We start from the raw sequence: 12,721 nt of genomic DNA, 5'->3' as shown, positions 1-12,721 counted from the left end.
TTACATCACCCCCCCCCCCCCCCCCCTATGCTGCTTTAAGGACTTACCTTAAATTGTCTCAAGACAATAAAGCCACTGCGCTAAAAAACCTACAACTTAGACATAAACAATAAACCATAAAGTGCATAGTGTTTGTCTCAACACAATATGTGACCTCCCCAATGGTTAAATTCAATTCAATCTCAAAACAGCATGTGCAATGTGTTGTGATCAAGATCACATGTGCAACTCCACAAATTGGTCTCTATAAAACACACACACAAAAAAAGGGTTCTTTAAGAGGTTATTTCAACAATATATAAAGTGCAATTGTTCTCCATTCCAAAAAGGTATTTCTTAGTGTAACATCCGAAGTGTTTCTGTGAACCCTTTTTTTTTGGTGTGTTTTATAGAGACTAATTTGTGGAGTTGCACATGTGATCTGGATCTACTAGAGCTACTGGATCTATCTACTGCTTGCTAGCATATGTAAAAAAAAAAAAGACAATAATACTACTTTAAAGTTGCTCAGGGCTCCAAATGTGAAAAAAGTTATTTCCAAATATTAGGGATTGCATTAGTTGAAGATGATATATACTGTATATATACTAAGAGGTCAACTGTTTAAAGAGAACGTTTACAATAATGAATACTGATGCTAAGTCCATGGTAAGGATGTATAAAAGGACAAGGGACATTTACCCAAAACCTTGCTGTGGAATTTCTGTGTAGTGCCATGACTTTGAAAAACACCTAGATGTTATTGTGAGAGGGTGATTTTGATGGACTGGTAAACCCAGTTGAATGTCTTCTTAGCACCTACTTACCGACGGCATAGAGGAATGGAGCAATGTTGGGCCAGAGAGATCAACCACTTCCGGGCCGCAATACGTCTATAGATGGCAGCCCGTTAAAGTGGTTAAAACAACAACACGGCTGCTGCAGCAGGTATCTTTGGTATCGCTTTGAACAGCAGGCGATTGCTGTTAATGTACAAGCGATCCGGTTTCTGTACAGCCGCTGCTTTCTCTTGCCCATGGAGTGGAAAGACCACACGGGCAGTACCCTTGGAAGCTTTTGATCACTGCACCACTGGCATGCCATTTTATCAGCAAGCAATGGATCACTATTCAAATTATCTTTATCTACAGGATGAAGCAAGACAGAGCTGGATCACCTCTGCCCTGCTCCATGATGGATCTCAGAAGAAATCCCACTGAACATAGATGTGGTTACATAGAGCTATTAAGTGCTTGCTGCAGTAGAATTTCTTTCCTGAGCTTAGTGCTGGACTCCAGGTGTTACTAAAAGCCATCAGTTCCATCACCAGACCCTGCAAACCGAACTGCAACTGGAAGTGAAACAAACAACAGTGGCTGACACAGAAGTGGTTAAATAAATGTTTCATAGCATGTGTCACAGAACTGACTGATATGATTTATAAGCAAAATCAGAAACCCTGGACAATGCAAATTGTGTGAAGGGGAACATAGTCTAACATCTAGACAAACTCTCATGCATATTAATAATGTATGGATATGCAACACTTCTAGCTCCTATCAAGTTATCTTGACAGTAAGAACCTGACACCGTTTGCCTCCCCAAAAATGCTATGTAACTTGGTCTGAAATAAGAATCAGCAGATGCTCAATTTTCATGGTGAACGATCAAATGTTGCATGGAAAGGAAAATTCTCAGGTAATTTCAGTTTAAAATGATTGCGGTGAAAGTATTATATGATATGCTTGTGCTCACCTATTATGAGTGATTGTATCTTATGTGTAATCTCCCCCCCATCTAGTGACAAGTCAGACACTATCACCCCTGCTGAGCAGCTACTAAAAGAATAAAGCTGGCCGAATGCTAGTAGGTTTTCGTACAAACGTTGATACAAAAAGATCTCATCAGAACAATAAATAATGCCATCAGAGACTTGTAGAATGTCCTTCAAAACTTTGTATTTAACATTCAATATTCAAATGAACAGAGTTCTCTAAACCTTATTTACTGTTAGAATGTAATTCATTCGAGAACAATTCCATCCTGCTCCTTCAACTTTTTTCATTGCCGAGATCGAAATTGATCGATGGGTTAACCCCACTATTAGAAAATCAAGCAAACATTTTGAAATTTTTTTTTTTTCCAAAAGCAGTTCTACTGGTCTCTAGCCAGCTTTATTTTAATCAGTTGTTTTCAGTCCATCTGAGCAAATGACTTGAAAAAAGACATAAACACAGCCTGGATATGTAATGAATAAATACAGCTGCCGCCATAAGTATAGAATTACAATCTATACAGAGAAAAAGATTTTGATACACCATAAACACAGACTGAGGGCCCATTCACACCAGCTGCTGCACTACATCGCACAGCAGCTGGTGTGGGGTCCCCGACACAGTGCTGATCCTGGCACATTACACTGGTTTTTTTTTTAGAACTTTATTGAAATGTCACACGTGACATTTCATTAAAGGAGAACTATGAGGTGAGTGAAAATAAATCATTCTCATAGTTCGAGCCGACGTGTGACAATGAAACTGTCACACGTCGGCTCAATAGAGCGGGAAGTGGGGGAACGCATACGTCACTCGCTCACTTCTCGATCATCTCCCTGCAGAGAGCGGTGGCTATCAGACACGGCTCCCCGCAGGGATTCCCCCCCCTCCCCTGTCTGATCTTCCAGCACTGACTGGAGGAACGGACAGGTACAGCTGGCTTTGCCTCTAGATAAGCAGAGTCCGCTGTCACTCACGCAGCTGAGTGGATCTCAACAGCATTGTAGCTTGCGGTATTGAGCTTTGGGTCACGGGAGGCGGTTAGTATATGTCCTCCTGTGACCCTTAAGAGGGCTATGGGGAAAAACACTTAAGGTGCCCACACACCTTACGACCATCGCAAGACTTTTGTCTTATGCTTATTGAAAGCTCGTACGATCTGCCCACCTTGGACGGGCAGATCGTACTTGCGATCATCGAAAGCCCGCCCCGCTGAGGGGCGGGCTTCCGATGACCGCAATGCAGAACGGGCAGTGTGCGCGTGCGCACACCGGCCCGTTCCACAGCTATCGAACAAGCAGGCTAGAAACCCGCCGACAATCGTACGATTCTCGGCGGGTTTTCGAGCATGCTGGTTCGACAAAAGACGTGCGACCGTACAGTAAAAACGGTCGCCCGTCTTCGTTCACACTGCTCGATTCTCGTACGATCGTGGGATTTCCCGCGATTCTCGGACGAGAATCGAGTATTGTATGGGCACCTTTATACTAGTTATACTAAGTCACATCCCGCTGTGCTGAAAAAAGTACTGCATGCAGTACTTATTTCAGCGCACACCTCTGCGTTCCACCATGTTGTGAACTGTGCCCATCTGTGACAAGGCAAATTGCCTAAATGCATCCCGTGTGAATTCACCCGGATAGGATTAATCACATTCAACTGATCGTGTTAATTTGTACATCTGAAAAAAATAAAAAAATATTATATGTTGTAGATTATTCTTTATTTAAAGCAAAACACATTACACTTAAATGGGTTTTCACAATATGATATTATAGTTTGTGGTTATATACTGCATCTATATGCAAATATCAACTTTTGTGGACAGTCGATATTGTCCAGCCTCTGAAACTGTTGCTGGTACCTAGGGTTGCCACCTGGTCGGTAAAAATAGCACTTGTTGCCTATATTGGAAATAGAAAGGAAACCACAGGGACAGTACTTTTTCACAGAAAAGATGGTAACTCTTCTGGTACCCTTGGATCTCCCAGTCCTGCCTTACTTGATCCTTTGGGAGCACAGTCTTGTGAGGATGTATTCCAATCACACAAAGACCATGGCTGGGAGTGTGACATAAAGTGAAACGACTCTTACTGTTCATGCATGGGCTTTCTTGTGCAGAGGTGTTGATTGACATCTTGAGTCATTGTTGATCCTAAGAAGCTGAAATAAGCACACTGAAGAAAATGTTATATCCTGGTTGTGGACCATAATGCAGACATGGCAAACACTTATGGGATACTATTGGGACAAGCATTGATCCATGTACCTTGCCACACTCCTTACTGGATATTCCAAAGATAACGGGTGCTTGTAATGACTGCAGATGGGGCCGCTCAAATCCAGTAACAAATGCAAATGTCACCAGCACTCCAATAGGAAGATTCGCGTCAGTGAAAATCCATTTTATTGATAAATGTCAAAAGACAAGCGCTTTCGGGGCCACGCAGGATCCCCTTCATATTGAGCCTGATGAAGGGGACCCTGCGCGGCCCAGAAAGTGCTTGTCTTTTGACATCTGTCAATAAAATGGATTTGCACTGACGTGAATCTTCATATTGGAGTGCTGGTGACATTTGCATCTGTTACTATTGGGACATGGACACCATTTAAAATATCCTCAATAAGGCTATGGATAGCATTTAATATCTGAGAAAGGTTCTAGAGCTTTCCAAAAAGAGCCACAAGCCTGACACGGCCACTGATGTCACATGCCGTGAGATTTAGGCGGTGTGCTGCAGCGTGGCGGGGATTCACTAGGGAGAGAGGAGATACAGGTGGCTCGATGTGAAGAGCTGGCTGAGAGGGCTATCATCTTCAGATGCTCCCTACTTTCTATACCTCCTGGTGATGGGATGTGTTTCCCCCAGATATGTGGACCTACTTACCACCAAGTTCCCAGAAAACTGATTTATATATTGTTGCTGCCTCCTATCTTCCTGAAGAAGCTTTGGCGAAAAGCGTAGAAGGCTGGACCCACTTCACACTTATGCATGACTTAAGTACTAAAATGATCATCAAAGAATATATTGAGTAAATGGTGCAAGGAAATTGATGACTAAATAGTCTACTGGTTTGATTGTGAAAATAATGTGTTTGTGTGGCCCAGGGAGGTATGATGTCTTGGCGTAAGCAACAAATGGTGTCAAGGAAAATGCCGTTGGTACACATCTCAGTGGTATCTTTCTTATGTTTTAATATAGTGATATCTGATGTAGAATTAAGGAAAGGGGGTTCTCTACACCAGAACTGACAGAGTGATATCCGATGCAGAATAAGGGAAAGGGGGGTTCTCTACACCAGAACTAAGAGAGTGATATCCGATGCAGAATAATGGAAAGGGTGGTTCTCTACACAAGAACTAAGAGAGTGATATCCGATGCAGAATAAGGGAAAGGGGGGTTCTCTACACCAGAACTAAGAGAGTGATATCCGATGCAGAATAATGGAAAGGGTGGTTCTCTACACCAGAACTAACAGAGTGATATCCGATGCAGAATAATGGAAAGGGGGTTCTATACACCAGAAATGAGTGTGACATCCAATGCAGAATAAGGGAATGGAGATTCTCTACACCAGAAATGATAGAGTTATATCTGATGAAGAATTAGGGAAAGGGGTTAGCTACACATGAACTGAGAGAGTGATATCTGATGTAGAATTAGGGAAAGGGGGATCCTCTACACCAGAAATGAGAGAGCGATATCTGATATAGAATTAGGGAAAGGTGGATTCTCAACACCAGAAATGATAGAGTTATATCCGATGAAGAATTAGGGAAAGGGGTTAGCTACACAAGAACTGAGAGAGTGATATCTGATGTAGAATTAGGGAAAGGGGGATCCTCTACACCAGAAATGAGACATATCTGATACAGAATTAGGGAAAGGGGGGTTCTCAACACCCGAACAAAGAGAGTGCTATCTGATGCAGAATAAGGGAAAGTGAGTGAGTTACACAAGAACTAAGAGAGTGATATCTGATGTAAAATTAGGGAAAGGGGGATTCTCTACACCAGAAATGAGAGAGGGATATCTGCTATAGAAATAGAGTGCTATCTGATGTACAATAAGGGAAAGGAGGGTTCTCTACACCAGAACTAACAGAGTGCTATCTGATGCAGAATAAGGGAAAAGGGGGTTCTCTACACCAGAACTAACAGAGTGCTATCTGATGCAGAATAAGGGAGTGGGGGGTTCTCTACACCAGAACTAACAGAGTGCTATCTGATGCAGAATGAGGGAAAAGGGGGTTCTCCACACCAGAACTAACAGAGTGCTATCAGATGTACAATAAGGGAAAGGAGGGTTCTCTACACCAGAACTAACAGAGTGCTATCTGATGCAGAATAAGGGAAAGGGGGGTTCTCTACACCAGAATTAAGAGAGTGATATCAGATGCAGAATAAGGGAAAGGGGGGTTCTCTACACCAGAATTAAGAGAGTGATATCAGATGCAGAATAAGGGAAAGGGGGGTTCTCTACACCAGAATTAAGAGAGTGATATCAGATGCAGAATAAGGGAAAGGGGGGTTCTCTACACCAGAATTAAGAGAGTGATATCAGATGCAGAATAAGGGAAAGGGGGGTTCTCTACACCAGAATTAAGAGAGTGATATCAGATGCAGAATAAGGGAAAGGGGGGTTCTCTACACCAGAATTAAGAGAGTGATATCAGATGCAGAATAAGGGAAAGGGGGGTTCTCTACACCAGAATTAAGAGAGTGATATCAGATGCAGAATAAGGGAAAGGGGGGTTCTCTACACCAGAATTAAGAGAGTGATATCAGATGCAGAATAAGGGAAAGGGGGGTTCTCTACACCAGAATTAAGAGAGTGATATCAGATGCAGAATAAGGGAAAGGGGGGTTCTCTACACCAGAATTAAGAGAGTGATATCAGATGCAGAATAAGGGAAAGGGGGGTTCTCTACACCAGAATTAAGAGAGTGATATCAGATGCAGAATAAGGGAAAGGGGGGTTCTCTACACCAGAATTAAGAGAGTGATATCAGATGCAGAATAAGGGAAAGGGGGGTTCTCTACACCAGAATTAAGAGAGTGATATCAGATGCAGAATAAGGGAAAGGGGGGTTCTCTACACCAGAATTAAGAGAGTGATATCAGATGCAGAATAAGGGAAAGGGGGGTTCTCTACACCAGAATTAAGAGAGTGATATCAGATGCAGAATAAGGGAAAGGGGGGTTCTCTACACCAGAATTAAGAGAGTGATATCAGATGCAGAATAAGGGAAAGGGGGGTTCTCTACACCAGAATTAAGAGAGTGATATCAGATGCAGAATAAGGGAAAGGGGGGTTCTCTACACCAGAATTAAGAGAGTGATATCAGATGCAGAATAAGGGAAAGGGGGGTTCTCTACACCAGAATTAAGAGAGTGATATCAGATGCAGAATAAGGGAAAGGGGGGTTCTCTACACCAGAATTAAGAGAGTGATATCAGATGCAGAATAAGGGAAAGGGGGGTTCTCTACACCAGAATTAAGAGAGTGATATCAGATGCAGAATAAGGGAAAGGGGGGTTCTCTACACCAGAATTAAGAGAGTGATATCAGATGCAGAATAAGGGAAAGGGGGGTTCTCTACACCAGAATTAAGAGAGTGATATCAGATGCAGAATAAGGGAAAGGGGGGTTCTCTACACCAGAATTAAGAGAGTGATATCAGATGCAGAATAAGGGAAAGGGGGGTTCTCTACACCAGAATTAAGAGAGTGATATCAGATGCAGAATAAGGGAAAGGGGGGTTCTCTACACCAGAATTAAGAGAGTGATATCAGATGCAGAATAAGGGAAAGGGGGGTTCTCTACACCAGAATTAAGAGAGTGATATCAGATGCAGAATAAGGGAAAGGGGGGTTCTCTACACCAGAATTAAGAGAGTGATATCAGATGCAGAATAAGGGAAAGGGGGGTTCTCTACACCAGAATTAAGAGAGTGATATCAGATGCAGAATAAGGGAAAGGGGGGTTCTCTACACCAGAATTAAGAGAGTGATATCAGATGCAGAATAAGGGAAAGGGGGGTTCTCTACACCAGAATTAAGAGAGTGATATCAGATGCAGAATAAGGGAAAGGGGGGTTCTCTACACCAGAATTAAGAGAGTGATATCAGATGCAGAATAAGGGAAAGGGGGGTTCTCTACACCAGAATTAAGAGAGTGATATCAGATGCAGAATAAGGGAAAGGGGGGTTCTCTACACCAGAATTAAGAGAGTGATATCAGATGCAGAATAAGGGAAAGGGGGGTTCTCTACACCAGAATTAAGAGAGTGATATCAGATGCAGAATAAGGGAAAGGGGGGTTCTCTACACCAGAATTAAGAGAGTGATATCAGATGCAGAATAAGGGAAAGGGGGGTTCTCTACACCAGAATTAAGAGAGTGATATCAGATGCAGAATAAGGGAAAGGGGGGTTCTCTACACCAGAATTAAGAGAGTGATATCAGATGCAGAATAAGGGAAAGGGGGGTTCTCTACACCAGAATTAAGAGAGTGATATCAGATGCAGAATAAGGGAAAGGGGGGTTCTCTACACCAGAATTAAGAGAGTGATATCAGATGCAGAATAAGGGAAAGGGGGGTTCTCTACACCAGAATTAAGAGAGTGATATCAGATGCAGAATAAGGGAAAGGGGGGTTCTCTACACCAGAATTAAGAGAGTGATATCAGATGCAGAATAAGGGAAAGGGGGGTTCTCTACACCAGAATTAAGAGAGTGATATCAGATGCAGAATAAGGGAAAGGGGGGTTCTCTACACCAGAATTAAGAGAGTGATATCAGATGCAGAATAAGGGAAAGGGGGGTTCTCTACACCAGAATTAAGAGAGTGATATCAGATGCAGAATAAGGGAAAGGGGGGTTCTCTACACCAGAATTAAGAGAGTGATATCAGATGCAGAATAAGGGAAAGGGGGGTTCTCTACACCAGAATTAAGAGAGTGATATCAGATGCAGAATAAGGGAAAGGGGGGTTCTCTACACCAGAATTAAGAGAGTGATATCAGATGCAGAATAAGGGAAAGGGGGGTTCTCTACACCAGAATTAAGAGAGTGATATCAGATGCAGAATAAGGGAAAGGGGGGTTCTCTACACCAGAATTAAGAGAGTGATATCAGATGCAGAATAAGGGAAAGGGGGGTTCTCTACACCAGAATTAAGAGAGTGATATCAGATGCAGAATAAGGGAAAGGGGGGTTCTCTACACCAGAATTAAGAGAGTGATATCAGATGCAGAATAAGGGAAAGGGGGGTTCTCTACACCAGAATTAAGAGAGTGATATCAGATGCAGAATAAGGGAAAGGGGGGTTCTCTACACCAGAATTAAGAGAGTGATATCAGATGCAGAATAAGGGAAAGGGGGGTTCTCTACACCAGAATTAAGAGAGTGATATCAGATGCAGAATAAGGGAAAGGGGGGTTCTCTACACCAGAATTAAGAGAGTGATATCAGATGCAGAATAAGGGAAAGGGGGGTTCTCTACACCAGAATTAAGAGAGTGATATCAGATGCAGAATAAGGGAAAGGGGGGTTCTCTACACCAGAATTAAGAGAGTGATATCAGATGCAGAATAAGGGAAAGGGGGGTTCTCTACACCAGAATTAAGAGAGTGATATCAGATGCAGAATAAGGGAAAGGGGGGTTCTCTACACCAGAATTAAGAGAGTGATATCAGATGCAGAATAAGGGAAAGTGGGTGAGTTACACAAGAACTAAAAAAGTGATATCTAATGTAGCATTAGGGAAAGGGGGATTTTCCCCTACACCAGGGACAGTTGAGAGCAATACAATACACTGAACCGCAAACACTAGAAACAGCCTGTGTAAAACTGCTTCATCTCCACCTTCTGGATGAGGAATGTAAGCCTCACCCAATCCTTTCCTCTTCAAATTCTACAGATGACCCTAATGCAGTGTAATTCAGTCTCTGCGCCCCTGCAGACCTCTGACGAACAATAACATTGGCAGGCCGCAGAACCCGAGCCGTCCGTAGGGGGCGCACTTGTTTACACCTACACCTTCCACAGCCATAATCATACAATCCGGGTTATAAAACCATGAATAAAGTTTCTTGCAATGGCTATAAACCTTTGCTGGAGGTGAAGCAGAAGTGTGAATGCCATCAGTGATCATGCGGCTGCGTTGTCAGCGACACACATGCCTTCACCCAGTCTAAGTATTCCATGGCTAAGTTTTGTGCGATGTTTATGTGCGGTGCCCCCTCCCTCACGGTGACACTCCCCTGTACGAGCTGAATGGACGCCGTCCCCTCCTCGTTTCTTCCTGCTGTCAGAGGAGAGGAGGGGTAAAGTACACAGGCACCTCCAGCGGTGAGCAGCTCATGTCTCCCGGTGACCGGACTGCCTTCCTCACACACCTCTCGCAGGAACACACACCGACCGGAGTTTGTTGCCTCCGTGCTTCCGGGTGCGCTGTGAGCCGCCTCCTCCTCCTCCTGTGACTCTCCACATCCCTGTGATCTCTCTCGTATCTACTTACCTGCTGCTAATCTCAAGCCCTGCTCAGCACTGTGACATGCCTGAGCTCAGGAGGAGAGGGCCGGGGGAGCCCGAGCAGGACAACAGCAGTGATAAGGTGAGTCATATGTATGTATGTGTGTTGGCCTGGTGTGGAGGGAGACGCTGGCTGAGATTGAGATCATGTCCTGTCACCTGTCTGCCTCCAGGAAGCCATGGTGCCCTTGACCTGATAGAATGGACGTGCTCACTGGAGGCACAGCATCTGCTTTCATGTTTTCTGTGCCTTGTGTGAAGTGTGGTAAAGGTCAGGGGAATAAAGGGCCCTGTGCTGTACAGCCAAGGCACCCTTCTGATACATGAACCAAGCCCCTCACAACAGGTACAGCTCTGTGTTGGTGGTATCCATGTTTGTGTTGCTTAGCAACCTATGATAGTTTAAGTGACCATCTATGTATGCTTTGTACCGATTAAGGGCCCATTCGCACAATGTCCGGATCATCTCCAGACCAGAACAGATTGTTTCCAGGCCCAAACTGTATCCCTGTGCTATTTCTGGCTTCTGTTCACACCAGTGCAGTCCGATCCAGACCAGAAAAATACTGCTGGTCTTTTGTCTGGTCTGGAACACATAGAAACGCATCAAAAATGCATACAAACGCACTATAACGCAACTGTAAGACCATTTTAAGCTAAGAAAACAAATTCAAAACCTGGCAAAATCGCAGCAAAAAGCAAAGCACTGCGTTGCAGATCTGGTCCGGTAAATGGTGTGAACCTGCCCTGAAGCTCAACTCGGGGCACAGCCGCTGTCACTTAAAGCTCAACTCGGGGCACAGCCGCTGTCACTTAAAGCTCAACTCGGGGCACAGCCGTTGTCACCTAAAGCTCAACTCGGGGCACAGCCGTTGTCACTTAAAGGAGAACTATGAGGTGAGTGCTTTTCACTCACCTCATAGTTCTAGCCGACCTCCCGCTCGCGCGCGCCCGGCGTCGCGCGCAAGGGGGCGTGTCTGAGCGGACGTCTAAAGACGCCCACTCAGATCTAGAGAGCTCCTGGCCGGCCGTTTTTTTACTACGGCCGGCCCGGAGGCAGTTAAAGCTCATTTCGGGGCACAGCCGTTGTCACTTAAAGCTCAACTCGGGGCACAGCTGTTTTCACTTATCTGCTGACAGCGCAGAGCTGTGCTACAGGCGGCAATATTGTTGGCATCCACCCTGTTGCCTGATTGACAGCTGGCTCTGCCTCTCTAGAGCCAGAGTCAGCTGAGCCCACCCCCTACCCTATCTGTCTCTCCAATGAGCACTGGAGGAACAGGGAGAGGAAAGAGGGGAATCCCTGACTGGCAGTCACCGCTCTCTGCAGGGAGACAATCGTGAGCTGAACAATCAGTGGTTTGTGATCACTCAGTTCTTGATCTATAGAGCAAATGTGTGACAACTGCAGTGTCACACACCGGCTCAAACTATTGGGTAGAGTACATTTTACTCTCCCAATACTTCTTTTAGTAGCCACAAAGGATAAAAATCCACTTTGTATGTACCAAATACCATTGCACCCCGTGTACTGCCTTGTATAAGTAGCAGGGGCATCATCACCTTGCAGTACGTAGCCCAAGGAGAGCTGTGGGGGGCATCATCACCTTGCAGTACATAGCCCAAGGAGAGCTGTGGGAGGGGCCCATCAGCCTCCACCTTCTATTGGCTGCCTGCAGATAACTACAGGAGGGGGCATAGACAAGACCAGCCCCTTTGCAGAAGGCTAGAGGGCAGCAGTGACTGGTCTTCATTACAGGAAGCTCCGGAACAGAGGCAACGTTTTACATTGGATTACTGCACAGGTCTGGAAGCAATCCACAAAGCACATTGCGGTTCAAGTAAGAATACACACACCTCTTCTATTTAGACAATATTTGCTCATCCCAGAGTTCAGCTTCAGATATATTCCTCAATGGTCACAAATGATATCAATCCACTTTGTGTACACTGAATACCTTGGCATGCCCAGATATTACTTGTAAAAGTACCAGTGACATTGTCATATACTGTACATAGCCTGTACAGAGAGCAGAGCTGCTGGAGGGACCCAGCAGGTCCTCCCACTACAGGCTGCCAGCAGAAAACTACAAGACCAGTCACCCTACACAAAGTGAGAGAACAGCAGCGACTGGTCTTTAGTACAGGAAACTGCACAGAGCAGGAGTTGTTCAGTGCTGGATAACTAGGCAGGAAAAAATACACAAAGCACACCAAGATTCAAGTATGAATACACATACCTCTTGTATTTTGAGTATCAGTATCAGTTGTAAACTAGCAGGACTGACTGTCTGTCCTAAGAAAGGGTTGAAGCTGATCTCTGGGGTAATAGTAACCCCCCCCCCCCTCCCTTCCACCCCCCCTGATTGCTGGATCTTGCTTCCCTAAAGCTGACCCTCCAGGTCCTTCTTACGGGTGCCAACAAAAC

General features: G+C 44.6%; 1 protein-coding gene across 1 annotated transcript in view; it reads left to right on the top strand.

The window, feature by feature from the left end:
- The window catches only part of LOC108796139 (phosphatidate cytidylyltransferase 1-like), a 65,783-nt gene that overhangs the window by 17,605 nt on the left and 35,457 nt on the right, over nucleotides 1-12,721 (top strand). The window contains exon 3 of the mRNA XM_018567565.1: nucleotides 10,167-10,375. Coding sequence (XP_018423067.1) covers nucleotides 10,167-10,375 — 209 coding nt within the window. The remainder of the gene's footprint in view (nucleotides 1-10,166; nucleotides 10,376-12,721) is intronic.

The sequence above is a fragment of the Nanorana parkeri genome, unplaced genomic scaffold, assembly GCF_000935625.1.
Source record: "Nanorana parkeri isolate BGI_ZX_2015 unplaced genomic scaffold, ASM93562v1 scaffold1064, whole genome shotgun sequence".
Lineage (NCBI taxonomy): Eukaryota > Metazoa > Chordata > Amphibia > Anura > Dicroglossidae > Nanorana > Nanorana parkeri.
This window is presented reverse-complemented; position numbering and strand designations above follow the sequence as displayed.